This window comes from Dunckerocampus dactyliophorus, chromosome 9 (assembly GCF_027744805.1).
Source record: "Dunckerocampus dactyliophorus isolate RoL2022-P2 chromosome 9, RoL_Ddac_1.1, whole genome shotgun sequence".
Taxonomy (NCBI): domain Eukaryota; kingdom Metazoa; phylum Chordata; class Actinopteri; order Syngnathiformes; family Syngnathidae; genus Dunckerocampus; species Dunckerocampus dactyliophorus.
In genome coordinates, this window is record NC_072827.1 from 19,571,981 (window position 1) to 19,595,177 (window position 23,197).

A 23,197-nucleotide genomic window follows, 5' to 3' on the forward strand; every position below is an offset into this window, starting at 1 on the left:
ACTAGACAACATTGCCAAGGAGGGCGCCAAATAGGAAGTAGATCAGAGATGATCTCAAAATCAAGCCTCCAAACGAAATTGGTATTACTTTTACTTTTAAAGTGTGAATGACTCGAACCCATCGACGAAGCGCTCTCACGCTGAAATGGAACGACAAAACCAACACGTTTGGCCGTCGACGAATACTGAAAGTAAGTAAGTAAGCAAGATAATACAAGTGGCGTTTGTCAGCCTTGTTAGCTTAGCCCTCAGTCATGTTAATGTATGCGGTCTAGTTTGGGCCGACAAAAAGTCCTTAGTTGAGAGACAAACTCGTTTCTCGCCTCTTGTGAGATGATATACCCAATTTTTGACAACACACTATGTGTTCGTTCTAGCCGTAATTATGTTACGGCTAGATGTTTGTATGGGAAGTTAACGCTCACCCGGTCACCGTTTCACGTGAAGAGTTCAGCCAGGATTCCTTGTCAACATGCACCAGTGTTTGACGTCAATACACGTCGACAGGTCTTTACTATTATTATTACAGTTGTCGCTCTTGCATTTTGTCAATTAGACCCCAAAACCCAGGCATTCTACCGCTGTACTGTACTGTTTAGTGCTGGGGTGTCAAACTCGTGCCATGGAGGGCTGAGACTTTGCAGGTTTTCTTTCCAGTCGGTCACTAAAGCAGGTGATTTTTAATGAACAACACCTTCAATTTGAGGGAAGGAGCTCGTCACTTAAATCACCTGCTGTAGAAAGTGGTTGGAGAGAAAACCTGCAGCGCCTCGGCCCTCCATGGCACGAGTTTGACACGTGTTCTAGCTGCATGGTTCTTTCTTGTAAGTTATATCCTCCATTGTCCTTATTGTCATAGTATAGTATAGTATAGTATAGTATAGTATAGTATAGTATGTGATCTTTAATATGTATCCGGATCGCTGATATCTTTGACAACAAGTACTCTTGCTTCTCGTGGACCTCCATTTAGTTTGATGAAGATTTCACTGTTGGTGCTCCAAGTGCTTTGTATCTTTCCCTGCTTCCTACACAGCCTTGTTGGTCATTCTGTGTAACAAAAAAGTAAATTCAGCAATACTTAGGTTGCATTATTTTTAATGCTTTGAATAGCTATTTTCATGGCCATATTAAATTCCACAAATTCATGTTTGTGACAATAGCTTATTATTATAAAAAAAAAAGGATCGGATCGACTATAAAAGACTATAAAATAATCTGATCGGAAGCCAAAAAATGTGGACCGGGACATCCCTATATCTACAACTAAAGTTCTCCATTCGCTTGTAGCTGCTAGTTACAGTAAGTAGAAAAAAAGTCAATTGTTTCATGGCTGTGCTTCGCGTCATGAACTCCACTATAGAAATGTGTGTTTTCTCCAAGTTCGTTTGTTAAACTACTATTTCATGATGAATTGGAAAATGTGCCCATTGCTAAAGCTTTTTAACATGTTGCCTTGACTTCGGCTATATTGTCTTTTGCATAATCCCTTTAATTTCTCGTATACAATATCTGTCATATTTATAGCAAATGTTAACTGGACGTAATAAGTGTATGTATAATGAAGGCTACATAACTATTTTCACTGACGTACTACTCTAGTCTTGCAGTTGTGTACTCTAGTTTATGTACACAACTATTGAGGAATTATGTGCAATTGTCTTGCCATATTGATTTGAATTGTGACTGACTAATATCAAGTATTTTGATGACCTGTAAACTTTGAAACTGTGAATGTGAAATTGTAATCATTATTAGTAGTTCTTATACTTGCAAAGTAAATTTTATAGAAGGACTACATTCAATAACAATGACCTTGATGTAATTGTTGCAAGGGCCAAGAAATAAAATGACGAATTCATGTATCTACATTTAGTGACATTCACCGTGAAACACCAAAGACGGAGGACAGCAAAAGGAGAAACACATAAAAAAATATATATGTGTACCTGTATACTGTATATGTGCGTATGTATATGTGTATGCAGTATGTATGTACGTGTATGTGCATATATACGTATGTGTGTGTTTGTATCTGTACATATGTATGTATTAGCAATTGATGTGATACAAAGAGGGGGTAGGATTAAATAAGCTCTGCTTCTTCTTTCCTTTTCAGACATGTGGAACTGTGACTTGTAACATGAAGCATTCAATGTACACTATGCGTGTTTTATAACAAATTAAACCATAACCATAAGAATATTGTTTGGCTTTGTAACTAAACTCTGTGAGTCAGGTCCATAATCCAATAAAAGCTCCAATAACAGTCTATCCAATAAAACATAAAATTGGAAAAATGGCGCTGCAAAATACTAGGGTGGGACTAATCATTTGACATGGTTATAGATCAATTTGTGGTATGATTTAGAATATATGACTTTTTTTTTTTTTTTTAACAAACTCTCTTCCACACAATAGTAATTGGTCCCGAGTATAAACAACCAGCAGTTACAGCGGCACTTCCCGTGCAAGCTCCCCACACCACGACACAGCAGTCTGGGCACAGTGAAAGGGAACTACCGCTGTAGCTACGGAGCCGAATATCCAATGTCTAACGTGAAATTAACTTCACCACGGTACACCGCGGACATGTCTGCATGCTGGTATTGCATTTTCGTCTTCTTGCGGGTGGCGGGAGTCGATTGGCAACCAGCTTTGAGGCGCATTGCCGCACCATGCTGGGGTGTGGCCCAGAGTTAGGAACATTATACGGCAACTGGATTGGCCCCATCTCGTGGCAGAAGCAGATATTATCTGATCTTCAAAATACAGTGGTTCGGCACCCGATCCCGATCCTGAAGGTCGGAAGAACATCCCTAGATATAGGCATCTTACCGCTCGGTTAGCTTGTCGGTAATCTGAATAATAAAGATGTATCCATGTGGCTGCCGACATCTGTTCTTAACTTTTTTTTTGCCGCCGAAGCAAAACAGAATCAGGAGGGGGCTTAATGTCATCTGATTGATGTCGTATGACATCTACAAAGTGACGGTTATGATGTGGGTGACACGCAACCCACACTACATTTGCTTTTGCCGGAATGGGCACCCCTGGTATAGCATATACTGTATGTCCATTCATACAATGTATTACTTGACATTGTTTTTTTTTTATGTGAAAACAACCTCATTTCCAAGGTGTGGTGGTGTTAATTGTACCGTGGCGTTCCGCCACGATCCATTACATGTAGGGGAAACCTTGCATTCAAAATGCACTTTTCTTTGTCTATTTCTTCCCACTCGTAGCTCCACATCCGCTCCGTTTCCTCAAACTACGATGTTGGTCATGGATCAAACAGGACGTGTGCACATTAATCGCGCCTCATACAAATAGTGCTGTTAAAGGGAATTTCCGTTAATGTGTTAACTTTGACAGCTCTAATTTTACATATTTTTTGCCTAAATTAATCATTTTCAAGCATGAAAATGGTTAAATGAGCTAAAATACAAATATAAGGCATTCAGAAGACACAATCACACGTGATAATATTCTACTATGGTGACTATGTGTCAGTAATGTTACTATAATGTTTGGTGAGACACACAAGGCAGATTTGAATTGTCTCAAAGGCACAATAATCCCTAATAAAAATCCTTTTATAAAAACATGGACTATCGTAACACATGCCAAGCTAAAACTGAGCTCTTAACCCCCGACGTCACTTCCTGTCCACCCGGCACTCGGCTCCCGTAGCACCGGAACACATTTACAGCAGCACACACGAGCACTAGTCTTATTCATGTCTTCAATTGATTATTTTCTGTTATTGTTAGGGGTGTCCCGATACAACATTTTCCACTTCCGATCTGATACCGATACTGCAGCTGTGATTATCGGCCAATGCCGATATTGAGCCAACATCTACGCAAATCATACGTACTTGTATTATTTATTTTGTAGTGTGGAATATGAGAAAAGCACAAATCATACATACTTTTATGACTTATTTAGTAGTTTGTAATGTTATAAAAGGCTTACTCAAGTGATCGAGGAAAAGGCTTCTTGAGACGTCATCTGTACTTATGTGAAGAAGGTGTCGGACGTTTCGCTCCTCAGCCAAAGAGCTTCGTCAGCGAACTAATAAGTGCTGGTAGCTTAGGCCTTAAATACAGTAAGAGTGGGCGGAATTGGTGTGCCAACACCCTCCTACTATTGGTTCCTTACACTAAGCCTGGGCGGAGTAGTGGTATAATTCTATCCTGCTATTAACACCTCCGATAAAAGGGAAGTGTCGCTCCCTGAATTGGGTATGAACGACTCTGATACTGGCTCGTTAGCATCTATTGTTCTGGCTCAGCCCTGGCTTCACCTCATTTGCAAGACTAAGAGCTGTGGGTTTTGGTCTCAGTAACCTGCTGAACACAGGGTCCAAATTAAACCTCAAACCACCATTCCGATTCAATGATGGGTTCTGTTGTTTGACAAAAATAGCTTCCTTTACTCCTCTTTCAAACCATCTGTTTTCTTTGGCCAAAATCTTTACCTCGCTGTCCTCAAAAGAGTGATTGGTCGCTTTAAGGTGTAGATGTACTGCTGATTGAGGACCACTACGTCCGACACCTTCTTCACAGAAGTACAGATGACGTCTCAAGAAGCCTTTTCCTCGATGGACAACTCCTGTACGACTGAGAGCCTACACAGACGCATTACTCAAGTGATATTATTCAGAGAATAGGCAGCAACAGTACGTATGAGGAAAAACTCACCCATTTACTTCTTTAAGCATGTGGGGTATAGTTTCATTCTCAATGTAGTGGCAGCTAGGCATGCAATAGCGAGGTTGGAAATGCGAGGGAATGTTTAAACACGTTACTCACCACCGACAGGGCTCGCTCTTCTGTTTACACTTCTGTCGTGTTCATCTTCCTACTCTTTGATATTGTCTATGATCGACTGTGTAGTCGTATCATCAGACCTGCGTCCACATGTTCTGGACACGCGGGTGACGATGGGCACTGAGCTGTCAGCTGATCACCACCCGTTTCTCCTGTTCTTGACAGAATCTGAAATTCTTTTAAGGACATACACAAAATATAGGCCTGCTGCACTCTGCATGCCATAGACTTTATGTAGCCTTAATGTCTGAGCGATATACTCCTACTAGAGGCAACAGACCCATGTCATGTCTTGGAAGTCTACCAGGTCTGATTCTTCCCAGATGTCCCCAGACATGCCTCACCTAGACGTTTGTCATCTCTAGTATAATTTCCTTAATGGACTCTAGTAAAAAGAGTTGGTCATCCACATAAAATTTCGCATGCCGTGTTGCCGTCATCTTTGTTTTGGGTCCTCACTCTACCACCTCAGTCCTGGGGTGATGAAGACCAGAGCAAGTCTCCACTCTTTTACTGGAATGTCTCCTCAGGTGCCTCTTCCTGCCCACCTGTTGACTGGTCAGTCTCCTCCAAGTCTGTATCAAAAGTGGTGTTGTCTTCCACTTCTGAGACATCTTTCTCTTTCTCTGCCTCATCTTGTTCTAAAATCTGTTCCAGAGCCTCTCTGACAACTAACCCCCTGGCAGGTTGCCTACTCATTGTGCTCAGAGTAAAAGGAGTGCAAGGCATACATCAAGCTATATTTTGGTGGTCTGTGTGAAGATATGATACATTGATTGGTCTGGAAGGCATGGTTCACTTGGGCGAGGGGGGAGTAGGCATGAAAGCACAGGAAAGAGATGGATTTACAAACACCTGTCCAGTCTGTGAAGATATATTACATTGTTCCATCAAGAAAGTGGCTGTGTGCTGGGGTGGTGTGTATGCGGGTGTTTTATCATCTGATGGATGAATATAATCTGGATACCAATTCATTTCCTATGGCGGTCACACCACAGGTGTAACAAAGTTGACTAAACCCCAAAAAATTCAGTGGAAGTGGTGATCATCACTTTTGTTTGTTCAAGTGCACAGTGTGGAGGATATCACAAGATCTTCAGGCAGTCTGAGGTAAAACACAATATTTATGAGTGTTTTAAGTTGTAAATTGGTCAGGTTTGACCCGAACACGACAGGAAGTTAATGACTTTTTGCCGTCCTGTGGGAGTTTAACGTGTGATGCCGCTTCATGTTTGCGATGAGGTTGGTCGTGTAAACGTCCTAGTTCTGTGCCACCATTGGAAACTTGTGTATGAAAAGTTTTGTTTTTACTGCCGCATGGCTGACATTGCTCCTGCTCCGTGCTACTTTGTTTGCACGCTCGTACTCTATCCGGTCACTGCTTGATAGATGCGGTGGGGCGGTGTCTGGAAATGACTGCTTGTATCGCAGTGCAAATATCGGAGATTTGAGATACAGTCCGATATACATAGTCTCCACTGAAGGCCCAGGTACCAAATGCACCGCCTGCCACTGTTATTTATTAAAAAAAAATAGCTTTTTTAAAATCTAGTGGAGATGATGTCACAATCATGGGTCAGCATACATAGATCATTTTATTGGGTTTAGTAAGCATAAATGATCTATAAATACTCTAAAACCCCACTGTTTGCATCCATATCTATAATGGGTGATTTAATAATGAAAGAAATACAGTTTCAGTACACACTCACAGGACATTACATAAGTATACCTTCACTGCAAGACCTGTCTCAAAAAATGCTTAGTTTTGTTTGGCACTGTAACGGTATTGATTTAATAAAATGTTTATTCCTGCGGTTGCAGTGGTGTAGAATTATACTTCTGAGATCACAATGGCAAACACAATTTCAACTGCTTCAATCCAATTTTTCTTCAGACATGGATCCAGACAGAGTGAACATATGGCCCCGTATGGAGCCCTTCCTCTTGGGTGCCCTTCAGGTAGTGTTCAAACAGTCTTGCCTTCTCCTGGAATAAAGTTTTAAAGCTTGGTGTGGTGCCTGGTTATAGGTGGCACCCACCTCCAAGCTCAGCTTGCACTACCTCCGCAAGATGGCCACCTATGTGCGGAGCCGCGACGGCTGCTTCCCCTCCCTGGGCTGGCCCATGTGGAGGCACATCGCGTGCGGAAAGCTGCAGCTTCCAGAAGACCTGGCATGGCTCTACTTTGAGACCTTTGACCTTTTCACCAGCAACTCGCCTGAAGAGCGGTTGGAGAGGGTCGATTGTCTTTCACAGTGTTCTAACAAAAGTGAAATGGAACAGCAGAGGAATAAGGTATACAAATGGATTAGAACATTTTCCAAGCAATATCTGCTTATTTCATGTTTGTGTTTGTTCTCCAGATGTCTGTGGACACGCTGCAGTTCCTCCTCTTCCTTCACATTCAGCAGCTGAACCACGTGTCTCTGCGTAGCTCTCTGATTGGTGAAGAGTGGCCCAGCCATCGAACACGCTCCTTGCCTTCATCAGACAGAGAGGCCAAGACAAGCTCCCAGAACAAGGTCATTCTCCTCTCCGAACAATAAGCACCGTATTACACTCACATCATGCCACAGCATTAGGTACGTACATCATAGTCGACTGTGTCCAATACAAGAGCTGTAACAGGAATTCTACAGAGTCATCATAAATCACAATCTGTTATTTAGTTATCAAGATTAATGCATTATCATTACAAAATGAAGTAAAATGTTTTTTTTTAATGCTGTCAGAAGTGAAAGAAATTCCAGCACAGACCTCCACCAAGGTCAAATTGGTAACAAAAGACAGTGGTTTCATTCATGCCACCCCTCCACAAAATATCATGGAAGTCAGTAGTGCTTTCTTGGAGGAGGTACATAATGTAACGGTATCTGTGTCTACACCACCAACCTACATTTTTACACAACTGTTGCTTATGATGTCACTCATAGAACTGGGACGACCAGGCCCACTTGTCATTCGTGCAGAGCCACCTCGCTGAGCTTCTGGAGCTGCTGGTGGAACCCGACCAGCTATCAGAGTCTGGACTGGCCCTGCGTGACTGTCAGGTACGTGCACCACCACCCGCATCGTATTAGCTTATAGCACTTTAGTGCTGACTGGCACATGCCATTTGGTCTCTTAGATATCCCTGGAGGCCTTGCACAGTCTGGGCCTGCTCCTGGAGGGCTCGGCTCACCCGGGCAGGTCTGTCCAGCCTGTCCACAGGCTGCTAAGCAAAGGTCCGCTACAGGTGCAAGCGGGCTACAGTGTACTGAACCACTCATTCCCTTTGCACCAGCTGCTCTCCTGTCTTCAGCAGAACCTCACTCTCAATCCTTTTGGTATAAAGGCCTGCCTGCGCTCTGGGAAGAAACTAGCCTGGGCCCAACAAGGTACCCTAAATCTTTCACAGTACTCCACTCCATTCTTTGTGTGAACTTACTCTTCCATTCTTCTGGTTCTCTCTAGTCGAGGGCGCCATGAAGCGAGCCAAGATAGCCCGAAACACTCACATGGCTCCAGCTGGCAGTAAAATGGTGCTCATGTCTCAGGTCTACAAGCAGACCCTTGCCAAGACCTCCGACAAGCTGACGGGGGCCAACATTAAGATCCATCGATGCTCTGATGCCTTCATCTACCTCCTCTCTCCTCTCAGGTAAGGTCAAAGCTCACACTTTGTTTGAAAGACTTGACAATACTTGGACAAAGATTAGAACTCGGTTTTCAAAATGTGGGTTTGTTTGTAACTTCCTGTCTGTAGTTTTTGAAACATCAACACCTCATTTATTATGAGATATTTTGTCAAGTATTTTACTGTTACATTTTGCAGATTTAAACCAAATATGTTACGTGTAAACAGGTTTGGAAATAATCTGGCTCTGATCCAAATTATACATATGGCACAAGTTTAACATGGAAAATGTAAAATAACATGTTCACACAACTACTGCTGTCAAATCTAACTCATTTTATTGATAAAGTGTTGTTAAAGCGTCCACTCAGACAGAAGCTGTACTGTTGAACCACATTTGATCTGCATCTGATCTGATTGCAAATTTGAAAGCAATTGCAATTTTACCATGAAAAAAAAAATCCCATTTAACATGCTAAGACACTTCCATCTCTGCCAAATATCAACCAATTTGAGTTTGCTTCCACAGTCAGTAATGTGGAGTTTGATCTCGATCTGATCCACATCGTGCATTTAGATACTGTACATGTATACTGCATCTTATACTGATTGATCTTGGTGTTGGTTGTGTGTTCTCCAGGTCAGTCAGTGTGGACAAATGCAGAGACTGCACGGTTGTTCTGGGCCCCGTGGAGACCAGCGTCCACGTGCACTGCTGCCAGAACGTGCGCGTGGTGTGCGTGGCGGGCAGGATCGCTGTTGGCGCATCGTCACGCTGCACGGTCCATGCCCTGACGCCCACCCGCCCTCTGCTACTGCCTGGGAATGCCAACATCACCTTGGGCCCCTACCACACCTTCTACCCCACCTTGGAGGACCACATGGGCATCGTGGGGCTGGCGGTGGTCCCCAACATGTGGGACCAGCCGCTGCTGCTGGGGACCGATGGCCTTGTCAAAGCTTTGGCCGCAAACCCCGATCCGGCCTGCTACCGCCTGCTGCCACCGGAGGAGTTCCACATGCTGGTGGTGCCTTTCCAGATGAAGGGAGACACGTTTGAGGTGCCGGGGGAGTTGCCACCTCGCTACCAGGCAGCGCTCTACGAGAAGAAGAAGAGAATACAAAGATGGCAGAAGACTGTGATGGAGGCCCGACTCAACAAGTGGGTGATGCATAGGAAAAGGTCATTTTGAGGGTTGGCGGGTGGGGGGCGGTCTTGATAGCTTAAGACAGACACAGAACGTTCAGAGTTGGGTCTCTGATCTCTCACAAATGTGTGATTCTTGATTAAACTCTGCTAGCTAGCAGGTGCTGAGCATAGGTTTAACTGAATTACACACTTGATTCTTGTTGCTAGGCAGAATTTGGCAGCCTCAATCATAACTCCATAATCAGCCACGGGAAAAAAAAGTTGTACCCTAGGTATGACCACAAAAACAAACATGATATGTTTATTTCCACACACTAAAGCACTATTCTGTATCAACGAATGTAAGTACTGTGGTGTTCAGATGTAGCTTGGATGCCAGCAGTCAATAAAAATTTGCGCTAATGCCCGTGTGTGTGGTGCCATTAGCTTGAGGGACTCTGCACTCAACATGACCCAGACCACAGCATGAGTTGTAACATCAATAAGTGAAAATGAAATTCCTGGAGCCATACCTTTTTATCCAGATCTGCACCAAACATGTAATGGGGCATCCTTTGTCCCATGCATAATCCTGCTAAATCACCAACTTCTAGATTACTTACTGCTTTAACGTGTGTGTGTGTGTGTGTGTGTGTGTGTGTGTGTGTGTGTGTGTGTGTGTGTGTGTGTGTGTGTGTGTGTGTGTGTGTGTGTGTTCGTTCTGTGTGTAGGGAGCAGAAGTGCAAGTTCCAGGAGCTGGTGGAGGCCAAGTTCCATGAGTGGCTCCTGGAGACGGGACAAAGGCAGGAACTGGACAGCCTAATCCCGACCCCGGTGTCCCCCCTCCAGTTCTCTGACAGCGGCCCACGGGGAGACGAGCTGCCAGTTAATGTTGAAGCGTACATTACAAGTAAAGGGGCGGTGGGGCAGTCGCCGATGGCTTGTTGAACTTTAAGGGGGCCCAAGAAAAACTTCAGGACACCTTACACCTCAGTTCTATTTATTTAAATGAGGAGTAATGAGTCATTGACACGTTTTTAGGGAATTATTATTCAGTCAACTTGAACTTGTTGTAAAGTACGGGTCAATTAGGGTGAAGACTACATGCTGTCTTCTGTATGAAAATAGAATGAAGTACTGTCGAGGCTGCATTAACTATTAGAAAGATGATTTCTAGCACTCAGTAGAGCATGAACCTCTGAAATTAATGTTTTTCCGCTCCTTGGTAGAGGTCAGCACTGCTCCCTGGTTTTTTATGTTTTTTTTCCCCTCCCATGATGGGAAGGAAAGTTTGTGCATTTTTCCTGTAAAAGTCACTGTAGTGGAAGAAGTCTATTATATTTTTCATGAATCCCAGCCGCATAAAATACCGATTGTTTTGCACTTTATATACCTCCGAATGTATGTTGTGGAGGCCGTTTTAGCTTCCTGTTAGCTGTTTGCTCATGGTACATGACAGAGACTTAAAACAATGTTTAAAGGTTTTATGTACTGGAGACAATGACTGTAGAAATGAATGCAGCACAGCTGTCTTCTGTGCAGCTTTTAGCGCGATTTGTATTTGCTAATAAAACGTAAAGATGACTAATATTCACTAAAAAATGACTCATACACTTGGTTACAATGGACACATTTTTGTACATTTTCAAAAAAGAAAACAAGTTAAAAGAATAAAAACACTGCATGGGTATATAGCAATATGAATATGCACTGCCTGGACATTTTATTAGGTACACGTAATGAGATCCAATACAAGAGCAGTTTTTGATAGCTAAGCAGTTTATTCAGTGACACATCTGTCACTATGATGCAGTGCACTTCTGCACCACTAATAGTCTATTGTTACCTCATGTATTGAATGTACCTAATGAAATGTCCAGTGAGTCTTGTCAAGTGGCACTTGAAGTGTATCCGCACCTTTTTAAAAGGGAAAAAAGATGGCGCCCACAGCAATGTCCTAGCATAAATAAGTCCTGACTTGGCAGGACCTCCCTCGCCAGGTGGGGGTTATGCCGGTGGAGCTGGCATGTGCGATACGAGGGGGGAGAGGGCTGGGTTCGCTGGACGCAGCCAACATAGACGTGGGGTCATTGGACGCTTACCATGGCCCGGCCATTATGCCGTAATCCTTCCTCGCTTTTCTGGAAAAACTGAATAGCGCTAGAATCACTGACTCAATTTTTGGATCTCATTTTCATGACAAAGCGATTGTTCCCCTGTTTGCCTTCCAAATGTGGCGAGGCAGGGCTATAAAAGGGACCACCCAGATTCCCAGCGCAACATCGAGACCTCAGAGGGCAAACGAGAAGCATCACAATCGCCTTCGCATCAACACCAAGGCTGCGCCGCACATTTTCTCCAAGATGGGCCGGGTGAGTGGATACACCTTTAAGGCATTTAGGTCTGGTTTCTTGACCGCGTCTTTTGGATAACCTTTTTCAGTACAGATGTAATTCTTCACTATACAAGCCAGGTTGGAGAGTCAGAACAGCCAACAGGAAAGACAGGATGCAATGGGTAGCGTAGTGGTTCACGAAGCTGGCTGCTGCTTCTGTTGATTGTAGTAATCCTGGTCATTCAGGGTTTAGACTCTAGCTACTACTACTGGACAGACCAGTGTAACGATTCACAGAGTTGACTTTTGAGTAGCTAGCTTGATTTCCACTCAATGCCCCATTGCAGTCCAGGGTCAGCTGAGAAAGGCTACAGCAGGGGTGCCATATACGGGGGGAAAAGTTAGGACAGTTCCAAAGGGCTCAGAATTCCTGGCGACGCCGCTCATCTACAGTAAATGCGCTACTAAGAAATAGATGGAATAACCATTTTTCTGCGTACCAGTATAACAGCAAGTCAGCTGGAACGGATGGAATGTTTGCCAAGTCTTCAACAACCTTATGTCTTACCATTGTACGCTCTGTCCTGCAGATCGTCTTCTACGAGGACAAGAACTTCCAGGGCCGCCGCTACGAGTGCGACAGCGACTGCTCCGACTTCCACACCTACCTGAGCCGCTGCAACTCCATCCGAGTGGAGAGCGGTGCCTGGGTGGTGTACGAGAGGCCCAACTACATGGGCTACCAGTACGTCCTGACCCGGGGCGAGTACCCCGAGTACCAGCGCTGGATGGGCCTCAACGATCGCCTCAGCTCCTGCAAGATGATCCACTTTGTGAGTGGTGTTTTACTTTCTTCTTACATGAAAGAAAAGCAACATGAGTGAGCGCTTTGGTGATAGTAAGAGGTGCTGATAACTGTAACTGGGGTCAGTCTCTTGGGAGCATCCAGCTGACCCGCTGCTTGCAGGCACGTTCAATCAAAACAATCAATCTACTTTCATGTGTTCACTTTGAACCTCACCGGACATCCAACACGGATTGATTGTGTAGCGACTCGCAAAGCCAACAAACTACAAGACCAACATACTCAACACTTTATAGCAGTGCTTCCCAAACTTTTTACAGTCGCGTACCCCTTCAGACATTTGACCTGAAGCCATGGTAAATGGTTGTTCACTATCTTGTATAGCGCTTTTCCACCTCCAAGGCACTCAAAGCGCTTTGACAGTTGGCACATTTACCTACTGATGACGTGGCGTCAGGAGCAACTGGGGGTTCAGTATCTTGCCTGAGGACATGTCGACATGAGGAGGATCAAACCCGCAACCTTTAGGTTGGTAGACGACCACTCTGCCACCTGAGCCATGCCGTCCCCATGTATCCCTACTCCTGCACACTTAAAAACATAAACCCTTTTTATCTGAATTAACTTCAAATAGTGAACATAATGCTTAATTCATTTTATAGTAATTCCGGGTCAAAAATGTGTATTTTGCATGGTCACATTTTTGATAAAGTTTCGCATGAGCACTGATAAGTAATCATCCTTCATATCTTTTATTCCAGTCTGACGTTGGCATCCTTTTGAATGGGTTGAATTTGAGCTTCACTTTTATTGTCCACTCACGATGGCTGTGGTTTAAGTCTGCATATTCATTTATTACCAAATTGAAGGGGAACGTTTAACAATCATGATAAAGCAGTATCCGAAGTACAAAAACACATACAACCAATGATAAAGCCTTATTTTCGGGGCAATCCCCGCTTAGTGACAGGCTTTCACCGCTGCGCTGTGGTGGGATTGGAACACCAATATAAACGAAATCTGCGAGCTTCAACTCTTAATTCACAAAATAATCATCAAACGTACTTATTTGTTCATATAATGCACACAGAGCAATGAACAACTTCATGCACTGTCTCCTTTCTGCTGCTTTCTCCATGAGGCGTTCAGGCGCACTCTTAATTGTGAGTGACGCTAATTGTTTTTCATTTTTATTCTCGTACGCCCATCACAATTGCCGTACCCCACTTTAGGAACCTTGGCTTTACAGTAACATTTTTACAGCACAGTTTTCCTGTCTTATAGACCAGAGGTCCCAAACCACTGGCCCGCAGCCTGATGCTGGTCGTGGGCGAGGCCGAACCGGGCTGTGCAAGACTTTCAGAAGCAATGATTTAAAAAAAACACACATTTGTAAAAATAGTTTTGGAAATAAAAGCTATTTTATTGGAAAACTAATATACCTTTTGGAAAGCCCATAGTTTGTCGTTTAGTTTGTTTCGTGGCGCAGTCCTTGAACACATCGTGTGCGCGGAGACAAAGTGCAAGTTTATCCAATGCTGCCACAAATACCTTATTTTTCTCGTACTTCTTTCACCTCGTCGTTCCCACATGCTGCTGCTTGGTGTGAATGCATAAAGTTGGAACACAAAACTAGTCTGTGAATTAAACAAAGGTTGGGGACCACTGGTATAGAGCAGACGTCGGCAACCTGTACCATCCAAAGAGCCCTGTTGACATTCTATTGGTCCTGCCCTTGACTGTCTTTGGGGAGATGTACAGCGTTACTTGAATTTTCAGAATAATTTCCTGTTTGTTTGGAAGCCAGCGAATAGATGCTTCAGTATTTTTATGAGCGATTTTTTTTTCGTGTATTCACCATCTGTGAAGGCTTCCCCCCTCATTACGATCGCCAGTGCAGCCACATTAGCAGCTGTCGTTGAGCTTGGAGCGTTTATCCACTTCTTGAAAGTATGTTTGCTCTGCTCAACGTTCCGTAGCACAGCAGGTCCGAAATCGCACTTACTGCAATTTGCAGTTGGGGAGTTTTCAGAAGAAGCTGAGTGCTTGTTTTGAAAAAGTCTTTAAACGTTACCTTTTTTTGTTTGCTAATTTCTCACTACATATCAAGCACACGGGTAAGCCAGCGTCACTGGCAGTGAAGGCAAAGGAATATGTCCATTCAGAATTAACTCTCCATTTTCCACTGAGATTTTTCATTACAGGGAAGTACTCGTTTACCCTGGCGGTAACACGGCTTTTAATAAGGCGGCTTTTTCGTGTCTCACTGCACACACTGGCACCCCTCCCCCTTCCCCTACTCATCTATTGATGGACATACGGTGAGTAGGATATTTCAAACTCTTTTAGAAAATGCACATTTCCTCCACTTTGGTGTTAAAAAAAACCCCAAAACAACACCAACTTCACCAAAGGAAGCTACAACAAGGTAGCTGAAGAGCCGCGGACTACAGACCCCTGGTATAGAGGATCTTTGCCTAGCTTTTTGGCAGGAGTTTTTAAAACCAGCAGGGCTCTCCTGACAAATAGCGGATCTTTGGCTGGCACTTTTCTGCCCTAGTTTTTCCAAATCAACAGGATGCTCCTGTCATATTATCTTTGCCTGCCATTTTGGCAATTGTATTTAAAACTGGTAGGGTGTGCCAACGGAATACATGATCTTTGACTAGCATTATGGCTCTAGTTTTGAAAGCACGCTTGTCAAATACACAATCTTTGGCTAGCCTTTTGGCAGTACAAAGTCAAAACCAGAAGAGCACTGCAGTCAGAGAATCTTTGACATGTATTTTTGCAGTATGTCCTTTAAAACAGCAGGCTTTCAATGTCTTATCCTTCCAGACTAGCGGGACCCTCTACAAGATGCAGCTGTATGAGAAAGCTGACTTCGGGGGCAAAGCCTTTGAGGCCACGGAGGATTGTCCTTCGCTCCTGGAGAAGTTCCGCTGGAGGGAGGTGAACTCGTGCAAGGTTTTTGACGGCTGGTGGGTCTTCTACGAGCACCCCAACTACCGTGGGCGCCAGTACTTCCTGGAGAAGGGCGAGTATCGCAAGCCTGGCGACTGGGGGGCGGCTAGCGCTGCAGTCCAGTCCTTCAGGCGCTTCACCGAATGAGTCCACCAGCACCAGGCTATGATCTACGACAGGAAATGACATGTCTTTGGGACTTTGAACTGAGGTCAACAAAATAAAAATCCTGTCCAGAAAGCAAATCAAGATGTTTATGACTGAAGTTTGTTTCAAGACTGAGGGAGCAGATGCTATTGCAACATACGAACGTGACTTCCGTCAGCACACCTACCTCATCACCTGTAAGTTAACAGCAGTAATACAAACAAGTAAACTACGTAACTATTTACATAAGCCACGTTATTTAATTCCACGAGATAGTACACTACAAATACAGCTGTCCGTGTCTAATGCCTGTCCTAAAGTTACTAGCAACACCGTTCCCATGAAATTAGCCAAAGTTGCAATTTGGAACATTACATTTGAAAAAGTGCAAGCTACCTTAAAGCAGGCTGAAGGTCCACAGTGACCAGTTGAGGGTTAAAATGCGTCCCAAAGGAGAAACAGTTTCCTCCTCCACCAATGAGCAGCAGCTCTGCTTTCTTTTGGTCCGTCAGCTCAGAGCAGAAGGAGTGCAACATCAGCGGCCAGGGCACTGAGCTCTAAGAACGACAGCAGAGAACATTTAAGTTCCCGTCAAGCCGTGACTGTTTTTAAACCACATTGGGCTGACCGTGTTCAGACGGAACTCCAAGCCGCAGCGCGTGTCGAGGTTAATTATGGCCACTCCTGGCACGTCGTCTGAACGCAGCCAAACGCCTCCCACCACAATCAGGTGCTTGCCGATCACATGAGCGGAATGTGAATACCTAAAAGTACACTTCAAATAAGAACCACAGTAAAAAGAACAAAAAACACATATACAGTAGTTGGGTAAAAAAAAACAAAAACTTTTTATATTGAAATATGTCTTTATATTACCATATTTTAGTTTTAATTTTTTTTCTAGAATTAAACATGCTTGTAAACAAAAGCAAAAAGCAGACTGAATCAGCAGCGCCTCTGCTGGTGGCAGCCCAGTACTGCACTCCATTTTAAATGACAATTCTAAAGAATGAATTTCCACTCTAAATACAGTGGAACCTTGGTTAGCGTGTTTTTCGGTTAACGTAAAAAAAATTACGCCACGATTTTGCCTCTGTTTGCGTGTATTCTCTGGTTAGCGTACAATATGGCGCATGTCTTGTGTTGTTAATACACTGTGCTTCCAACTGGGTTCTTAATGTATTTTTAATCACAAAACATCCTTCCTTGCTCGCATCCGATTATCTAGCTTACAAAATGGCAACCGTAACCGGAAGTTATGTCGCCCGTATGTGATGTCATCAACGTTTTTATAGTTTTACATGCATAAAACAGTTGTAAATGCATATAAATGACAAATGACAGGGATAAATGAACATTTAAGGTTACTTTTACCTTCATTGAAGACTTCTAACAGACAAGATCAACCACCACCTTCCTGTTTTCAGTCACAACAAGAATCACATCTTCAGTGAAAGTAAAAGTAACCTTAAATGCTCATTTATCCCTGTCATTCATCATTCATATGTATTTATATGCATTCTGGATTTTTTTCTCCATGTAAAACTATAACAATGTCGCACGGTGGCCTAGTGGTTAGCATGTTGGCCACACAGTCAGGAGATCGGGAAGATCTTGGTTCGAATCTCCGTTGGGCATCTCTGTGTGGAGTTTGCATGTTCTCCCCGTGTGTGGGTTTTCTCCGGGTACTCCGGTTTCCTCCCACATTGCAAAAACATGCATGTTAGGTTAATTGGTGACTCTAAATTGTCCATAGGTATGAATGTGAGAGTGAATGGTTGTTTGTCTATATGTGCCCTGCCATTGGCTGGCGACCAGTCCAGGGTGTACCCCGCCTCTCGCCCGAAGTCAGCTGGGATAGGCTCCAGCATACCCCTGACCCTATTGAGGATAAGCGGCATAGAAAATAGATGGATAACAATGTGTTTTAACAATTCTGGCTTTCTGGAACGGATTAATTGGATTTACATGAGTTCTTATGGGAAAAATTTATTCGGTTAACAAATCCGTTTCAGTTTGAGTCGGACCTACTGGAACAAAGTAATAATGCTAACCAAAGTTCCACTGTATATGTGATACATATTAATCATGATGGTATTATAGGGCATTTATTGATTGGATTTGTCAGTTAAATAATAGATTATGCATCACTTTTTTTTGACTAAAGTAACTTTTTCAAAACTTTTAACCACTATCACATTTTATAATTATAATTTTATAAATGTATTTCATTTCATCAAATTTAGAAATGCTTCATGACTGTTAGCATTCATTGCTGATTGGCTGTGAGAAGTCACAAGGTACAATAGCCTCATGAGGCTGCAGCGTCTTTTTAGACTTCAAATATGGTTTCTTGTGATGAACCTACCTGGGACAAGGAGGGGGCTGTACGTCTATCCTCTCCCAGCAAAAGCCTCTCTCATTGGGCTTCAGCACAACTGTGTCCCCCATAGGCTGTCCCCTTCTTCCCAGTCCCCCGAAGACCAGCACCCCTCCCTGGTAGGCACACGCCGAGTGGGAATGACGGTCATCCGGTGCTGCGCCCTCTACTGGCAACTGAAATAAATGCATGTTGAACGTAACACTATCTTTGCTATTCACGCGACTGCACACTGCTGCGGCATATGACATAATCCCTGAGAGGCTGCTGTGTGGGCAGCTTTTTGAAACAGTGTTGCCATAAAGCCAAAGAAAAAGCAAAACATGAACAGAGTTAAGCAACTGACACTTGCGGAGTTGAAGTTTCGTAACACCGGGGCGTCCTGCACTACAGCATTTGAAATACCCAAATTCATGCAACTGTAGAAGGCATATTTGTCCCGAAAATATTGGTTCTATTCCCAATTGTCGTTTCTTGTATATAAATATGACCGTCTTCTGTTCTGATTGGCGATGAATACAATTAACACACAGTATAATCTTTGAAAGTCTGGCTTAAAAAAAAAAAAAAAATCAAGTAGATTATCTTCATGTATTTACCAGGCTCACCTCCATCCAGTGCTGCTGATCAATATCCAGGAAGTAGCCACCACCCAAAACAGCTTCACACTCATTTTTCCCACCAAAGACAAAAAGCAGTTTTTTTCCTATAGAAAAAAATACCCAGTTAGGCTTTTTGCAACATTTCATTTGAATATAAAAGTAAATAAATAGTTTACCTTTATGAGAGAGCAGAGTAGCAGTGTGTCTCCACCTAGGTGGGGGATGATCACCTGTGCAGACCATCTGCTCCTCATGAAGTGATCCACCATTATGGGTGACTTTGACAAGACCTCTGATTGGGCTGAGAGGAGAGGATCGGCCTCCATATATGACAGCAACTCCCCCGGGAGTGGAGGTGACAGTGTGGTACAGGCGAACACCCAAATGTGCTGAGGGTTGTACAGTGACGCTTGTCCAGCCTTCAGAGCCTCGGAGCAGGAGTCGACTTGGAGCTCCTCTGCCACTTCTGCATGAGCCTCCCGTGAGGAGGATGTGTCCTTTGTCAAGACAGGTGGACGCCGAGCCCAGGCCTTCCACACCGACTGTCAGCGTCTTCACTGGGAGGTCAATGGGGCTCCAAGATGGGCTTTTTATGGACACTGAGGGTACATTTCACAGTGTCAGTGGCAAATGTACAGTCATGGGAAAAAAATGATTAGACCACCCTTGTTTTTTCAGTTTGTTCATTTCAATGCCTGATACAACTAAAGTTGACAACAATGTGTATAACAATGTATTTAAAAAAAATTAGATACAAATAAATGAATAAATAAATAATGAGCACCTGGAGGCTGGACGAGCAAGGACTGCGCTGTGAGAGAACCTCGAGATGCTGTGAGGACGAAGTAGTGAGAGCATTTCTGGTGCCACTCCTGACAAAATGATAAAAAAAGAAACAATGGTTAAAGTCTGTGCTGCTTCTAAAACACACAGTATACCATAAATGTTCCAATGAACACCTATTCAATTCAACACAGCCTCCTATAGTTATCAACAGCTGTGGCTGTAGGCAACATCCCAATGTGCAGTAGTTTTCTTTAATATAAACTCCACAGGATGGCAATAGCTGGATTTCAGGTACAATGAATGGTCAGCATCCACCGCTACATGCGTTTGAACATGTCGGCATGGCTATTCAGCTGCTCTCATGTGTGTGACACACTTGTCCTTCTGTTGTTTACAATGACCTCATCAGCACTACTCATGCTGCCGAGGCAGCTTTCCCCTTACCGCTATTACTACATTGGTTCTGTTGTTGCAATGTACTTGTTAATAAATGACCCTGTAGTCAAGGAGAGCTACATTTTTCTTTTCCACTTTCTTGTGCACGCCACGTCATTATTAAAGTTAAAAATTAACTTGCTTATATGTCCTCTAATGCAATGTCCTAAACGCTGTAATTCAGGGGTGTCCAAATTGCAATTTGGACACCCTCATACCTATGGACTCTAAATTGTCCATAGGTATGAATGTGAGTGTGAATGGTTGTTTGTCTATATGTGCCCTGCCATTGGCTGGCGACCAGTCCAGGATGTACCCCGCCTCTCGCCCGAAGTCATTTGGGAAAGGCTCCAGCATGCCCCAAGGTATGTGACCAAGGTTCACATTAATAATAGGCTTTTCACCTACGTATAACATAAAGCTGACATTCCGGCTGTTTTTTCTTTAAAGATAACTTCTTAGCATATCTACGTGGGTTGGTTTAAAACATGGAAAATATCAAAGTTTTCAGTGTGCGGCCCTTGGTGGAAAAAAGTGTGGACACCCCCCCCCTGCTAAAATGACAGCGTTTATGGTCGTATTGTTACCTGCAGCGTGGAGGTTACGTTTATCTGATTGTCTGTGTTCAAAATAACTTGAAATGTTCTGAATGGATTTGGATGCAATTTTCAGGAATTGTCCGAAATGGGATATGGAAGAACCAATTACATTTTGGGGGCGATCCGGATCACCGTCTGGATCCAGGAATTTTTTTTAACAGATTCTTTAACATTGCAAGATAGGACCATTTTCAGCATTATGCACATAACTCCACAAAAAATGGTCAGAGAACTTGGGAAAAAAAATACAGGACAAGTTTCCAACAGGTTCTACACACCATCAAAACCGATCCCAAAAATGTAGGATTATTATTTTGGTGTGAATCACAATATGGGGGGAACTATGGCGCTTGGCGGAGGTCTGTGCTATCTGAGTGCTTCTCTAGTTCACTGCTACTTTTACTTGATGACTTAAACTGACCTCATACTCGTCAAACGGCTCCAGTCTCTCCACTCGGAGTCTCTCGTCATCTGGGATTAACCTGACGAAGAAGTCATTCATGTCCACGCAAACACACTGCTCCCATCCCTGAAAAAACATCCATTGAAACACGTGCATTAGCAAGTTCACGACCCGCAACTTCTCAATTACCGAACTCTATTTTTTTTTCTCTGAAAATATGCATTTTTTTTCTGCAGAAAATACCTCATTCACCCTAAGTGGGCAACCATCTACAAATACGTGATAATACAGGTAAAATGAACAGCATACAGTACATTTACCACTACTAACCCAGCTAAGTTAAAGTTAAAAAAATGTTTTTATGCTTCACTGATAATGTTTTTTCGTCAAGCATTATGGATGTTGCACTTTGTTCGTCAGTCTTTGAATGCACCACAGTTGCATGCTGTGACTGGGTACACCGTGACTCAGATTCCTTCTGTTCATCAATCATCTACATGATCATTCATTAGTGGCGAGTACCTATACATTTTATATTTTAAAAAGGCGCTGTCGCCCTGCCTCGAACGGTGCGAAGGCAGCGCCAAAACCTGTATAAGTCAAGAGAGACACGTCACAGGATTACGTGACCACTCTGAGGAAGACTACAAGTGAGCAACCGAAACGGTCAAGTATGAAAAGCTAACTGAAACTGGTCTGAAAAATAGATTTGTTTACAATACTTTAAACTGTGTGTGAGGCATATCTCGGGCTTACACCTGGTTTGTGCATTGAGCAGGAGTGAGCTGCGTGTTAAAACTAAACACTTTTATGGCTGGATTACTTGCCGATTTCACCATTGGATGGTAGGTGTGGAATGTACCTGAAAGCAGGGATTGATAGGGATATATAGTGTGTAGTCGAGTCGGGCTGCATCACACTGACCCTGTCCAGGAACCTTTGCCTTTGAGCGTCAGTGTCGGGGTATTGTCGAAGCGCATGCAGAGTGGAATTGAGTTTGAGGAAATGTTCCTGCATGATGCGCCCAAACGGATCTTGAGGATGGATCTGCTCGTACATCACAAAGAGGGAGCGGGGCAGGAGCCTTGCTGCCCAAGCGATGATGTCATCAGACCTGGACAGACACCATGCATGTAGAAGTGAATGTGAACGCTACATGTCAATAAATGCAGGTGCACCTGATAAAGTACAAACACATCAGAAGTTAAAAAGCTCACTGCTGTGTTTCCATGTAGGTGAGGACCACTTCGGAAAGAATGAGCGTGGGGGTAGCCTGGTCCAGTCCCACCATAGTCAGAGCATCTTCGACAAGGGAGGCATGTCGCACATCCACCCCTAACAGGAAGTACTGACTGCTAGACACACACACAGGCCCTACACAGACACACACACACACTGACATATATATATATGTACGGCATAATACAGGCGATGTTAACTAACCTGTAGGAGAATGTTCATACTGGGGGTCTAACATTCCTGCCAGAGTCTTGTTGGACCTGATCAGAGCTGCCTTACGCCGGGTGACATCGGGGAAATCTACCTCAAACACAACAGCCCTCTCAAGCGCTGTCGCGTCTGCACACAGGCGAAAATACAAGGAGTCGAATCCGGCGCCCAGAGACAAAATCTACAAGAGAAAAGTAATGATAGTGGAAGTCGTTATTTGTTGATATAAAAATGATTAACTAGAGAAGCACTCAGAGCGCAGTTCCTCCCCATTGTAATTCACACCAAAATAATAATCCAACATTTTTTGGATCAGTCTTTGATACTGACCTTGCTTTGCACTGAGCTTGGCGGAGGTAATGCATCATAGTTAGCTTACCTGTCTCTTGGCACAATGCTGTGTGACCTGCAGGAAGGTCTGCACACAGTGGTCCACTGCTCTCCAGCGCACATAGTAGCCCCTGTGGTATGGAATGCATATGTAATCATTTTAGAATTATTTGTTAAAAGCTCAAGACTAAAATATGGTGCTGCTTTCTTTGAAATAAAATAGACAAAAGTAAATCAAATAAAAATAAAATAACATTGAAAGGAAAGATATAAGAAATGACAGTACATATACAGTTCATTCATTATTTTTGTACTAATTGTTTTTAAAACGTCCATATTTTCTGCAGTAATTTAAAAAAATAAAGCACACAAAAAC

The 23,197-nt window shown here is 43.4% G+C and overlaps 3 protein-coding genes across 5 annotated transcripts in view; 2 read left to right on the plus strand and 1 right to left on the minus strand.

Moving 5' to 3' along the window:
* Positions 1-11,790, plus strand: tbccd1 (TBCC domain containing 1). 2 transcript variants are annotated; one of them, XM_054786593.1, is made up of 9 exons: positions 1-195; positions 6,736-6,800; positions 6,870-7,136; positions 7,205-7,363; positions 7,775-7,891; positions 7,969-8,218; positions 8,295-8,481; positions 9,098-9,619; positions 10,318-11,790. In XM_054786593.1, the coding sequence occupies exons 1-9, from the start codon at positions 108-110 to the stop codon at positions 10,532-10,534; spliced, it is 1,872 nt and encodes a 623-aa protein (XP_054642568.1). In that variant the 5' UTR covers positions 1-107; the 3' UTR covers positions 10,535-11,790. The 2 variants fall into 2 exon arrangements, with proteins under 2 accessions (XP_054642568.1, XP_054642569.1); XM_054786594.1 differs by having other exon boundaries at positions 2-191.
* Positions 8,870-23,197, minus strand: part of lcmt2 (leucine carboxyl methyltransferase 2) — a 15,342-nt gene continuing 1,014 nt past the window's right edge. Inside the window, exons 3-13 of one of the 2 annotated variants that reach the window (XM_054786592.1) lie at positions 22,871-22,952; positions 22,486-22,672; positions 22,260-22,416; positions 21,967-22,156; positions 21,061-21,168; positions 19,604-19,691; positions 18,996-19,418; positions 18,826-18,923; positions 18,206-18,393; positions 16,466-16,601; positions 8,870-16,394 (exon numbers count right to left, since the gene is read on the minus strand). In XM_054786592.1, coding sequence (XP_054642567.1) covers positions 16,230-16,394; positions 16,466-16,601; positions 18,206-18,393; positions 18,826-18,923; positions 18,996-19,418; positions 19,604-19,691; positions 21,061-21,168; positions 21,967-22,156; positions 22,260-22,416; positions 22,486-22,672; positions 22,871-22,952 — 1,822 coding nt within the window. In that variant the 3' untranslated portion in view covers positions 8,870-16,229. Of the gene's footprint in view, positions 16,395-16,465; positions 16,602-18,205; positions 18,394-18,816; positions 18,924-18,995; positions 19,419-19,603; positions 19,692-21,060; positions 21,169-21,966; positions 22,157-22,259; positions 22,417-22,485; positions 22,673-22,870; positions 22,953-23,197 lie in introns of both variants that reach the window. The other variant, XM_054786591.1, reaches the window with a different exon arrangement.
* Positions 11,794-15,935, plus strand: crygs2 (crystallin, gamma S2). Its single transcript, XM_054786598.1, has 3 exons — positions 11,794-11,958; positions 12,512-12,754; positions 15,565-15,935. The coding sequence occupies exons 1-3, from the start codon at positions 11,818-11,820 to the stop codon at positions 15,835-15,837; spliced, it is 657 nt and encodes a 218-aa protein (XP_054642573.1). The 5' UTR covers positions 11,794-11,817; the 3' UTR covers positions 15,838-15,935.

Excerpts from the sequence above, each read along its gene's own strand:
- tbccd1 (XM_054786593.1), top strand. The coding sequence starts at position 108 with ATGACTCGAACCCATCGACGAAGCGCTCTCACGCTGAAATGGAACGAC. Across the intron at positions 196-6,735 it reads TCGACGAATACTGAAAGTAA|ACATGGATCCAGACAGAGTG; the intron begins GTAAGTAAGCAA and ends ATTTTTCTTCAG. Across the intron at positions 8,219-8,294 it reads ACTAGCCTGGGCCCAACAAG|TCGAGGGCGCCATGAAGCGA; the intron begins GTACCCTAAATC and ends GGTTCTCTCTAG.
- crygs2 (XM_054786598.1), top strand. The coding sequence starts at position 11,818 with ATGTGGCGAGGCAGGGCTATAAAAGGGACCACCCAGATTCCCAGCGCA. Across the intron at positions 11,959-12,511 it reads TTTTCTCCAAGATGGGCCGG|ATCGTCTTCTACGAGGACAA; the intron begins GTGAGTGGATAC and ends TCTGTCCTGCAG. Across the intron at positions 12,755-15,564 it reads CCTGCAAGATGATCCACTTT|ACTAGCGGGACCCTCTACAA; the intron begins GTGAGTGGTGTT and ends TTATCCTTCCAG.